This window comes from Danio rerio, chromosome 19 (assembly GCF_052040795.2).
Source record: "Danio rerio strain M-AB ecotype USA chromosome 19, GRCz13ab, whole genome shotgun sequence".
Taxonomy (NCBI): domain Eukaryota; kingdom Metazoa; phylum Chordata; class Actinopteri; order Cypriniformes; family Danionidae; genus Danio; species Danio rerio.
In genome coordinates, this window is record NC_141039.2 from 38960187 (window position 1) to 38972855 (window position 12669).

At 34.1% G+C, this 12669-nt stretch overlaps 1 protein-coding gene and 1 long non-coding RNA gene across 10 annotated transcripts in view; one reads left to right on the forward strand and one right to left on the reverse strand.

Moving 5' to 3' along the window:
- Window positions 1-9645: 9645 nt before the first annotated feature.
- Window positions 9646-12669, forward strand: part of c19h1orf94 (chromosome 19 C1orf94 homolog) — a 40320-nt gene continuing 37296 nt past the window's right edge. For 6 of the 9 annotated variants that reach the window (XR_015517051.2, XR_015517050.2, XR_015517053.2 and 3 more), the window contains exon 1: window positions 9713-10069. Coding sequence is in view for 3 of the 9 variants with exons in the window: in XM_087295940.2 (XP_087152066.2) it covers window positions 9816-10069 (254 nt within the window). In the remaining 6 variants the exon portion in view is untranslated. Of the gene's footprint in view, window positions 10070-12669 lie in introns of all 9 variants that reach the window. The other 3 variants (XM_087295939.2, XR_015517049.2, XR_015945371.1) reach the window with 3 other exon arrangements.
- LOC141379157 (uncharacterized) overlaps window positions 11836-12669 on the reverse strand; it is a 50360-nt gene continuing 49526 nt past the window's right edge. The window contains exon 5 of the long non-coding RNA XR_015517057.2: window positions 11836-12462. This is a non-coding gene — a long non-coding RNA (uncharacterized LOC141379157). The remainder of the gene's footprint in view (window positions 12463-12669) is intronic.

The following is a 12669-nucleotide window of genomic DNA, read 5'->3' on the forward strand; positions in this document are numbered from 1 at the left end:
ACATTAGTGAATTAATAATCTTGATGGTCCAGGATCAGCATTAGTGATTTTTAATCTTGATGGCCCAGGATCAACATTAGTGAATTCATAATCTTGATGGTCCAGGATCAACATTAGTGAATTTTAATCTTGATGGTCCAGGATCAACATTAGTGAATTTTAAACTTGATGGTCCAGGATCAACATTAGTGAATTTTAATCTTGATGGTCCAGGATCAACATTAGTGAATTTTAAACTTGATGGTCCAGGATCAACATTAGTGAATTTTAAACTTGATGGTCCAGGATCAACATTAGTGATTTTATAAACTTGATGGTCCAGGATCAAAATTAGTGATTTTATAAACTTGATGGTCCAGCATCAACATTAGTAAACTTTAATCATGATGGTCCAGGATCAACATTAGTGAATTTATAAACTTGATGGTCCAGGATCAACATTAGTGAATTTTATTCTTGATGGTCCAGGATCAACATTAGTGAATTTTAATCTTAATGGTCCAGGATCAGCATTAGTGACATTTAATCTTGATGGTCCAGGATCAACATTAGGGATTTTATCATCTTGATGGTCCAGGATCAACATTAGTGAATTTTAATCTTGATGGTCCAGGATCAACATTAGTGAATTCATAATCTTGATGGTCCAGGATCAACATTAGTGAATTCATAATCTTGATGGTCCAGGATCAACATTAGTGAATTTTAATCTTAATGGTCCAGGATCAGCATTAGTGACATTTAATCTTGATGGTCCAGGATCAACATTAGTGAATTAATAATCTTGATGGTCCAGGATCAGCATTAGTGATTTTTAATCTTGATGGCCCAGGATCAACATTAGTGAATTCATAATCTTGATGGTCCAGGATCAACATTAGTGAATTTTAATCTTGATGGTCCAGGATCAACATTAGTGAATTTTAAACTTGATGGTCCAGGATCAACATTAGTGAATTTTAATCTTGATGGTCCAGGATCAACATTAGTGAATTTTAAACTTGATGGTCCAGGATCAACATTAGTGAATTTTAAACTTGATGGTCCAGGATCAACATTAGTGATTTTATAAACTTGATGGTCCAGGATCAAAATTAGTGATTTTATAAACTTGATGGTCCAGCATCAACATTAGTGAACTTTAATCATGATGGTCCAGGATCAACATTAGTGAATTTTATTCTTGATGGTCCAGGATCAACATTAGTGAATTTTAATCTTAATGGTCCAGGATCAGCATTAGTGACATTTAATCTTGATGGTCCAGGATCAACATTAGGGATTTTATCATCTTGATGGTCCAGGATCAACATTAGTGAATTTTAATCTTGATGGTCAAGGATCAACATTAGTGAATTTTAATCTTGATGGTCCAGGATCAACATTAGTGAATTTTAATCTTGATGGTCCAGGATCAACATTAGTGAATTTTAATCTTGATGGTCAAGGATCAACATTAGTGAATTTTAAACTTGATGGTCCAGGATCAACATTGGTGAATTTTAATCTTGATGGTCCAGGATCAACATTAGTGATTTTATAAACTTGATGGTCCAGGATCAACATTAGTGATTTTATAAACTTGATGGTCCAGGATCAACATTAGTGAATTTTAAACTTGATGGTCCAGGATCAACATTAGTGAGTTTTAATCTTGATGGTCCAGGATCAACATTAGATAATTTTAAACTTGATGGTCCAGGATCAACATTAGTGATTTTATAAACTTGATGGTCCAGGATCAACATTAGTGAGTTTTAATCTTGATGGTCCAGGATCAACATTAGTGAATTTTAAACTTGATGGCCCAGGATCAACATTAGTGATTTTATAAACTTAATGGTCCAGGATCAACATTAGTGAATTTTAAACTTGATGGTCCAGGATCAACATTAGTGAATTCATAATCTTGATGGTCCAGGATCAACATTAGTGAATTTTAATCTTGATGGTCCAGGATCAACATTGGTGAATTTTAATCTTGATGGTCCAGGATCAACATTAGTGAATTTTAATCTTGATGGTCCAGGATCAACATTAGTGAATTTTAATCTTGATGGTCCAGGATCAACATTAGTGAATTTTAAACTTGATGGTCCAGGATCAACATTAGTGAATTTTAATCTTGATGGTCCAGGATCAACATTAGTGAATTTTAATCTTGATGGTCCAGGATCAACATTAGTGAGTTTTAAACTTGATGGTCCAGGATCAACATTAGTGAATTTTAAACTTGATGGTCCAGGATCAACATTAGTGAATTTTAATCTTGATGGTCCAGGATCAACATTGGTGAACTTTAATCTTGATGGTCAAGGATCAACATTAGTGAATTTTAATCTTGATGGTCCAGGATCAACATTAGTGAATTCATAATCTTGATGGTCCAGGATCAACATTAGTGAATTCATAATCTTGATGGTCCAGGATCAACATTAGTGAATTTTAATCTTAATGGTCCAGGATCAGCATTAGTGACATTTAATCTTGATGGTCCAGGATCAACATTAGGGATTTTATCATCTTGATGGTCCAGGATCAACATTAGTGAATTAATAATCTTGATGGTCCAGGATCAGCATTAGTGATTTTTAATCTTGATGGCCCAGGATCAACATTAGTGAATTCATAATCTTGATGGTCTAGGATCAACATTAGTGAATTTTAATCTTGATGGTCCAGGATCAACATTAGTGAATTTTAAACTTGATGGTCCAGGATCAACATTAGTGAATTTTAATCTTGATGGTCCAGGATCAACATTAGTGAATTTTAAACTTGATGGTCCAGGATCAACATTAGTGAATTTTAAACTTGATGGTCCAGGATCAACATTAGTGATTTTATAAACTTGATGGTCCAGGATCAAAATTAGTGATTTTATAAACTTGATGGTCCAGCATCAACATTAGTAAACTTTAATCATGATGGTCCAGGATCAACATTAGTGAATTTATAAACTTGATGGTCCAGGATCAACATTAGTGAATTTTATTCTTGATGGTCCAGGATCAACATTAGTGAATTTTAATCTTAATGGTCCAGGATCAGCATTAGTGACATTTAATCTTGATGGTCCAGGATCAACATTAGGGATTTTATCATCTTGATGGTCCAGGATCAACATTAGTGAATTTTAATCTTGATAGTCCAGGATCAACATTAGTGAATTAATAATCTTGATGGTCCAGGATCAACATTAGTGAATTCATAATCTTGATGGTCCAGGATCAACATTAGTGAATTCATAATCTTGATGGTCCAGGATCAACATTAGTGAATTTTATTCTTGATGGTCCAGGATCAACATTAGTGAGTTTTATTCTTGATGGTCCAGGATCAAAATTAGTGATTTTATAAACTTGATGGTCCAGCATCAACATTAGTGAACTTTAATCATGATGGTCCAGGATCAACATTAGTGAATTTATAAACTTGATGGTCCAGGATCAACATTAGTGAATTTTATTCTTGATGGTCCAGGATCAACATTAGTGAATTTTAATCTTTTTGGTCCAGGATCAACATTAGTGAATTTTAATCTTGATGGTCCAGGATCAACATTAGTGAATCTATAAACTTGATGGTGATTTTATAAACTTGATGGTCCAGGATCAACATTAGTTAGTTTTAATCTTGATGGTCCAGGATCAACATTAGTGAATTTTAAACTTGATGGTCCAGGATCAACATTAGTGAATTTTAATCTTGATGGTCCAGGATCAACATTGGTGAACTTTAATCTTGATGGTCAAGGATCAACATTAGTGAATTCATAATCTTGATGGTCCAGCATCAACATTAGTGAATTTTAATCTTAATGGTCCTGGATCAACATTAGTGAATTTTAATCTTGATGGTCCAGGATCAACATTAGTGAATTCATAATCTTGATGGTCCTGGATCAACATTAGTGAATTTTAATCTTGATGGTCCAGGATCAACATTAGTGAATTCATAATCTTGATGGTCCAGGATCAACATTAGTGAATTTTAATCTTAATGGTCCAGGATCAGCATTAGTGACATTTAATCTTGATGGTCCAGGATCAACATTAGGGATTTTATCATCTTGATGGTCCAGGATCAACATTAGTGAATTTTAATTTTGATAGTCCAGGATTAACATTAGTGAATTAATAATCTTGATGGTCCAGGATCAGCATTAGTAATTTTTAATCTTGATGGTCCAGGATCAACATTAGTGAATTCATAATCTTGATGGTCCAGGATCAACATTAGTGAATTTTATTCTTGATGGTCCAGGATCAACATTAGTGAGTTTTATTCTTGATGGTCCAGGATCAACATTAGTGAATTTTAAACTTGATGGTCCAGGATCAACATTAGTGAATTTTAATCTTGATGGTCCAGGATCAACATTAGTGAATTTTAAACTTGATGGTCCAGGATCAACATTAGTGAATTTTAAACTTGATGGTCCAGGATCAACATTAGTGATTTTATAAACTTGATGGTCCAGGATCAAAATTAGTGATTTTATAAACTTGATGGTCCAGCATCAACATTAGTGAACTTTAATCATGATGGTCCAGGATCAACATTAGTGAATTTATAAACTTGATGGTCCAGGATCAACATTAGTGAATTTTATTCTTGATGGTCCAGGATCAACATTAGTGAATTTTAATCTTGATGGTCCAGGATCAACATTAGTGAATTTTAATCTTGATGGTCCAGGATCAACATTAGTGAATCTATAAACTTGATGGTGATTTTATAAACTTGATGGTCCAGGATCAACATTAGTGAGTTTTAATCTTGATGGTCCAGGATCAACATTAGATAATTTTAAACTTGATGGTCCAGGATCAACATTAGTGAATTCATAATCTTTATGGTCCAGGATCAACATTAGTGAGTTTTAATCTTGATGGTCCAGGATCAACATTAGTGAATTCATAATCTTTATGGTCCAGGATCAACATTAGTAAATTTTGTTCTTGATGGTCCAGGATTAACATTAGTGAATTTTAAACTTGATGGTCCAGGATCAACATTAGTGAATTTTAATCTTGATGGTCCAGGATCAACATTAGTGAATTTTAATCTTGATGGTCCAGGATCAACATTAGTGAGTTTTAAACTTGATGGTCCAGGATCAACATTAGTGAGTTTTAATCTTGATGGTCCAGGGTCAACATTAGTGAATTTTAAACTTGATGGTCCAGGATCAACATTAGTGAATTTTAATCTTGATGGTCCAGGATCAACATTAGTGAATTTTAATCTTGATGGTCCAGGATCAACATTAGTGAGTTTTAAACTTGATGGTCCAGGATCAACATTAGTGAGTTTTAATCTTGATGGTCCAGGGTCAACATTAGTGAATTTTAAACTTGATGGTCCAGGATCAACATTAGTGAATTTTAATCTTGATGGTCCAGGATCAACATTAGTGAATTTTAATTTTGATAGTCCAGGATTAACATTAGTGAATTAATAATCTTGATGGTCCAGGATCAGCATTAGTAATTTTTAATCTTGATGGTCCAGGATCAACATTAGTGAATTCATAATCTTGATGGTCCAGGATCAACATTTTTGAATTTTATTCTTGATGGTCCAGGATCAACATTAGTGAGTTTTATTCTTGATGGTCCAGGATCAACATTAGTGAATTTTAAACTTGATGGTCCAGGATCAACATTAGTGAATTTTAATCTTGATGGTCCAGGATCAACATTAGTGATTTTTAAACTTGATGGTCCAGGATCAACATTAGTGAATTTTAAACTTGATGGTCCAGGATCAACATTAGTGATTTTATAAACTTGATGGTCCAGGATCAAAATTAGTGATTTTATAAACTTGATGGTCCAGCATCAACATTAGTGAACTTTAATCATGATGGTCCAGGATCAACATTAGTGAATTTATAAACTTGATGGTCCAGGATCAACATTAGTGAATTTTATTCTTGATGGTCCAGGATCAACATTAGTGAATTTTAATCTTGATGGTCCAGGATCAACATTAGTGAATTTTAATCTTGATGGTCCAGGATCAACATTAGTGAATCTATAAACTTGATGGTGATTTTATAAACTTGATGGTCCAGGATCAACATTAGTGAGTTTTAATCTTGATGGTCCAGGATCAACATTAGATAATTTTAAACTTGATGGTCCAGGATCAACATTAGTGAATTCATAATCTTTATGGTCCAGGATCAACATTAGTGAGTTTTAATCTTGATGGTCCAGGATCAACATTAGTGAATTCATAATCTTTATGGTCCAGGATCAACATTAGTAAATTTTGTTCTTGATGGTCCAGGATTAACATTAGTGAATTTTAAACTTGATGGTCCAGGATCAACATTAGTGAATTTTAATCTTGATGGTCCAGGATCAACATTAGTGAATTTTAATCTTGATGGTCCAGGATCAACATTAGTGAGTTTTAAACTTGATGGTCCAGGATCAACATTAGTGAGTTTTAATCTTGATGGTCCAGGGTCAACATTAGTGAATTTTAAACTTGATGGTCCAGGATCAACATTAGTGAATTTTAATCTTGATGGTCCAGGATCAACATTAGTGAATTTTAATTTTGATAGTCCAGGATTAACATTAGTGAATTAATAATCTTGATGGTCCAGGATCAGCATTAGTAATTTTTAATCTTGATGGTCCAGGATCAACATTAGTGAATTCATAATCTTGATGGTCCAGGATCAACATTTTTGAATTTTATTCTTGATGGTCCAGGATCAACATTAGTGAGTTTTATTCTTGATGGTCCAGGATCAACATTAGTGAATTTTAAACTTGATGGTCCAGGATCAACATTAGTGAATTTTAATCTTGATGGTCCAGGATCAACATTAGTGATTTTTAAACTTGATGGTCCAGGATCAACATTAGTGAATTTTAAACTTGATGGTCCAGGATCAACATTAGTGATTTTATAAACTTGATGGTCCAGGATCAAAATTAGTGATTTTATAAACTTGATGGTCCAGCATCAACATTAGTGAACTTTAATCATGATGGTCCAGGATCAACATTAGTGAATTTATAAACTTGATGGTCCAGGATCAACATTAGTGAATTTTATTCTTGATGGTCCAGGATCAACATTAGTGAATTTTAATCTTGATGGTCCAGGATCAACATTAGTGAATTTTAATCTTGATGGTCCAGGATCAACATTAGTGAATCTATAAACTTGATGGTGATTTTATAAACTTGATGGTCCAGGATCAACATTAGTGAGTTTTAATCTTGATGGTCCAGGATCAACATTAGATAATTTTAAACTTGATGGTCCAGGATCAACATTAGTGAATTCATAATCTTTATGGTCCAGGATCAACATTAGTGAGTTTTAATCTTGATGGTCCAGGATCAACATTAGTGAATTCATAATCTTTATGGTCCAGGATCAACATTAGTAAATTTTGTTCTTGATGGTCCAGGATTAACATTAGTGAATTTTAAACTTGATGGTCCAGGATCAACATTAGTGAATTTTAATCTTGATGGTCCAGGATCAACATTAGTGAATTTTAATCTTGATGGTCCAGGATCAACATTAGTGAGTTTTAAACTTGATGGTCCAGGATCAACATTAGTGAGTTTTAATCTTGATGGTCCAGGGTCAACATTAGTGAATTTTAAACTTGATGGTCCAGGATCAACATTAGTGAATTTTAATCTTGATGGTCCAGGATCAACATTAGTGAATTTTAATCTTGATGGTCCAGGATCAACATTAGTGAGTTTTAAACTTGATGGTCCAGGATCAACATTAGTGAGTTTTAATCTTGATGGTCCAGGGTCAACATTAGTGAATTTTAAACTTGATGGTCCAGGATCAACATTAGTGAATTTTAATCTTGATGGTCCAGGATCAACATTAGTGAATTTTAATCTTGATGGTCCAGGATCAACATTGGTGAATTTTAATCTTGATGGTCCAGGATCAACATTAGTGATTTTATAAACTTGATGGTCCAGGATCAACATTAGTGAGTTTTAATCTTGATGGTCCAGGATCAACATTAGTGAATTTTAAACTTGATGGCCCAGGATCAACATTAGTGATTTTATAAACTTAATGGTCCAGGATCAACATTAGTGAATTTTAATCTTGGTGGTCCAGGATCAACATTAGTGAATTTTAATCTTGATAGTCCAGGATCAACATTAGTGAATTTTAATCTTGGTGGTCCAGGGTCAACATTAGTGAATTTTAATATTGGTGGTCCAGGATCAACATTAGTGAATTTATAAACTTGATGGTCCAGGATCAACATTAGTGAATTCATAAACTTGATGGTCCAGGTTCAACATTAGTGAATTTTAATCTTGATGGTCCAGGATCAACATTAGTGAATTTTAATCTTGACGGTCCAGGATCAACATTAGTGAATTTATAAACTTGATGGTCCAGGATCAACATTAGTGAATTCATAAACTTGATGGTCCAGGATCAACATTAGTGAATTTTAATCTTGACGGTCCAGGATCAACATTAGTGAATTTATAAACTTGATAGTCCAGGATCAACATTAGTGAATTTTAATCTTGATGGTCCACGATCAACATTAGTGAATTTTTTTCTTGATGTTCCAGGATCAACATTAGTTAATTTTAATCTTGATGGTCCAGGATCAACATTAGTGAATTCATAAACTTGATAATCCATGATCAACATTGGTGACTTTTAATCTTGATGGTCCAGTCTGATGGTCTCTCTCTCTCTCTCTCTCTCTCTCTCTCTCTCTCTCTCTCTCTCTCTCTCTCTCTCTCTCTGTGAACCAAAAATGCAGACATTATTAAGTTTGCTATAAAATAAATAAATAAATAAATAAATGAATAAATAAATAGATTAAATAATTAATTAATAAACAATTAAATAAACAGATATAACCTATAAAAACGTGTTCATGGACCTATAAAAACATTAGGTTAGCTTTACTTTTAGTTTTCTCAGTTTGTTCCTGTTTTGTTTGAATGGTGACATTATAATACACTATCTATCTATCTATCTATCTATCTATCTATCTATCTATCTATCTATCTATCTATCTATCTATCTGTCTGTCTGTCTGTCTGTCTGTCTGTCTGTCTGTCTGTCTGTCTGTCTGTCTGTCTGTCTGTCTGTCTGTCTGTCTGTCTGTCTGTCTGTCTATCTAGAAACGTTGTACTTTTTGTTTGTTTTTGTTTTTAAAGGCTGTTATGTTTGATAAAATTTTACAAGAAAAACATAAATATTAAGGTAAATTATTTAAATGTAAAACTATAGTTTTATATGCAAGTATATATGAATTGTAATTCATTCATATGATTCAGGATGATTAGCATTACTCAGGGTTCAGTGTGAATCAACATTCGGTGAGTCAGCATTCCTCTTTCAACCACACAAACCTACATTTTAAATATGTTCACATACAAAACTCTTGTCTACAAAACAAAAACAAAATAGCCTACATAACGTTGTAATAATAATAATAATAATAATAGTTTTTTTTTACCTGGTTTTATTTATTTATTTAGATGATCATCTTGAGTGTCCCACCCAACTCCCTCTCCAAAAAAACCAAATAAACTTATATAAATAAATGTATATTTATTAAATAAATAAAAAAAAATAAATAAACAAATAGCCTTTTTTATTCTCGCGATGTATTTTGCAATGCGTAGGCTGCATGTGATGTATAGTGCAAATGTTAGCAAAATTGTTTTTGTTTATATTTGAAATTAACCTTTACAACCAGGACAGACGCAAGCCGCATACAGGACAATCACAAACAATCATCATATTTGCTGGAAAAGAACGCCATAATGTCCACAAGACCTTTCGGCGAGTCACCAGAGCGGTCGTGGGACGCATTGGGGCCATTTCCCCGGTCAGTGTGGATTCATCCGCACACACCAGAAGACAGTCTGGACAGAACCTGCAGAAGAGTGCTGAGGCGCTCGGTTTTGGCCAACAAGGGCGTCTGGCCTCATTTACCAGAAAACGCGCATGTGTTTGCGGATGAAGACAGCGGTATTTATACCACCAGAGGACACGATGGCAGACTGCCCATAGTACAGTAAGTTGTAATGCATACAGTGACTTTTTGGTTAATGCTTATGCATAATATATGTGACGATTCAAGTAAAACGTTTCACTAAATATGACAATTCTGTCAATCGCATCTATGTGCAATATTATATATATATATATATATATATATATATATATATATATATATATATATATATATATATATATATATATATATATATATATGTGTGTTTTTAGATATATTAGCAGATATATCAATTCTGCATCTAATTAAATAAATATTGTTCTTCCCAAAATTAAAATTTTCTCATTATTTACTTACCCTCAAGTGGTTTCAACCCTTTATGAGTTTCTTTATTTTCTTAAACACTAAAGAAGCAGAAAATCCATAACATTAATCATTCATATTTATCCATCCATCTGTTTGTTTGTTTGTTCGTTCGTTCATTCATTCAATCAATCATTTTCCCTTAGTTCCCAAATTAAACCCTTTTTACATCATGGGTCATATGTTTTACACAGTGGATGCCCTTCCAGCTGCAACCCAGTACTGGGAAACATTCATACATACTTGTTCACACATACACTATGGCCAATTTAGTTTATTCATTTTACCTCTACTGCATGTCTTTGGACTGTGAGGGAAACCGGAGCACCTGGAGGAAAAACCATGTGAACATGGGGTGAACATGCAAACTTCACACAGAAATGCCAGCTGACCCAGCCGGGACTCGAACCAGCACTCTTTTTGCTGTGATGCGACAATGTTAACCACTGAGCTGCCGTGTCGCCTATTGACTTCCATAATAGAAAAAAAAAAATACAATGCAAGTTAATTGTTCCAGATTTCCAGATTTCCAGCTCTCTTCAAAAAGAAAGACACTCAAACATGTTTGGAACAAGTAAAGGGTGAGTCAATAATAACAGAATTTTCACTTTGGGTGAAGTATCCCTTTAGGCTAAAGTGATTAGAGCCAGAAAGCTGTTCAGCTTAACTTTTCATTTAACTATTGTGAAAAAAACAATGTCAGTTAAACTCAGTCATTCAACTTGACAGATACACATATAAAATAAACAACATACTTATTCAATCCAAAATAAAAACAATGCTATTTATTAAACTTTTACAACGCTTTTTTGTCTTTGACCCAAATAAACTCACACAAATTTATTCATCGCATTTATTTAATTACAAAGTTCAAGGCTTCACTGATTTTGCATTTAAATAAGTGGCTTCAAACTTGGCTTTGTAAAGAGCCCTAAGTCAATAATAAATTGGACTGAAGATGGGAAAAGTTTTTACAGATAACAAACAAAGAAAGTTGTAGACTTCTGCTTCCCTATAGTCTGAATTACTGCATAGAGAATCTGGCCACGGCAGCCCATGATAATAGATCTGCCATCTGTCCCCGGTGGTCCATGGAAACACCTAGCCCATCTATTTTTGGTAGACCATGTAGCAGTGGGAAGACCACCTTCTGTTAGTCATTTGAACCTCACAAAGCGCAGTACCAATAAGAAAATCATGAAATATTCATACTTGGGGCAATATATGCTCCATTTACAGCAGTGTTCATGTTTGGTTAATGGAGGATTTGTTTACCCTTTTTACATAAAACTATGGTGTACTTTGGTGTTTTTAATGCATCCATCTCTACAATATTTTTCAGCCTTTGAAAGATGGTCTTGCATTCACAATGCACTTGTCACAGTCATATCATCCTCCAGCCCAAAACCGGTTACTCACTGAAGCTAAGCAAGGCTGAGCCTGCTCAGTACTTGGATAGGAGACCACATGGGAAAACAAGGTCGCTGTTGGAAGTGATGTTTATGAGGCCAGCGTGGGGTGCTCAACTTGCAGTCTGTGTGAATCCTAATGTCCCAATATGGTGAAGGGGACACTATACTGTCAGTGAGAGCCATGTTTCGGATGAGACATTAAACTGAGGTCCTGACTCTCTGTGGTCACTAAAAATCCCATGGAACTTCTTGTAAAGATTAGGGGTGTAACCCTGGTGTCCCGGCCAAATTCTTTTTATCGGCCCTTAGCTGTCATGACCTCCCTATCATCCCCAATCCATCGAGTTGGTTCCATCACTGTCTTTTCACCCCCTTTTTTTTCCCCAAAACATTTTTATGAACTAAAATAAATATTAAAATGAGTTAAAAAAAAAAAAAAACTACATCTAACTGAAACTGTTTTGTATGCATACAAAACTAACTGAAACTAACTTATAACAAAAAAATCTGTCGTTTTCATCTTTGTAAATGTATTTAATACATACTGTAATCTAAAAAGTACATTTATTTTCTTTGTGCTGCCAGGTGTTTGACAGTACAGCACTTCAGAGTCTGAAATCCTGCTGCCATTGGTCAGATCATATGTTGTTCGGTTCCAGTCATCCTCGCTGTTGCTCCCTCGACAAAAAAAAAAAAAAAATGCATGGTGACAACATTAAATAAAACCTGAACAGACACTTAAAACTATTACTTTAACACATTTGTGCCCAATAATTGATTTTATTTCTGTATTAGGGATCGCGATCGTGAATGAATTGTTCTTTTTAACTGGATCTTCTAAGTGAACCGGTCGAACTAGTTCACCAAATCGAACTGAATCATTTG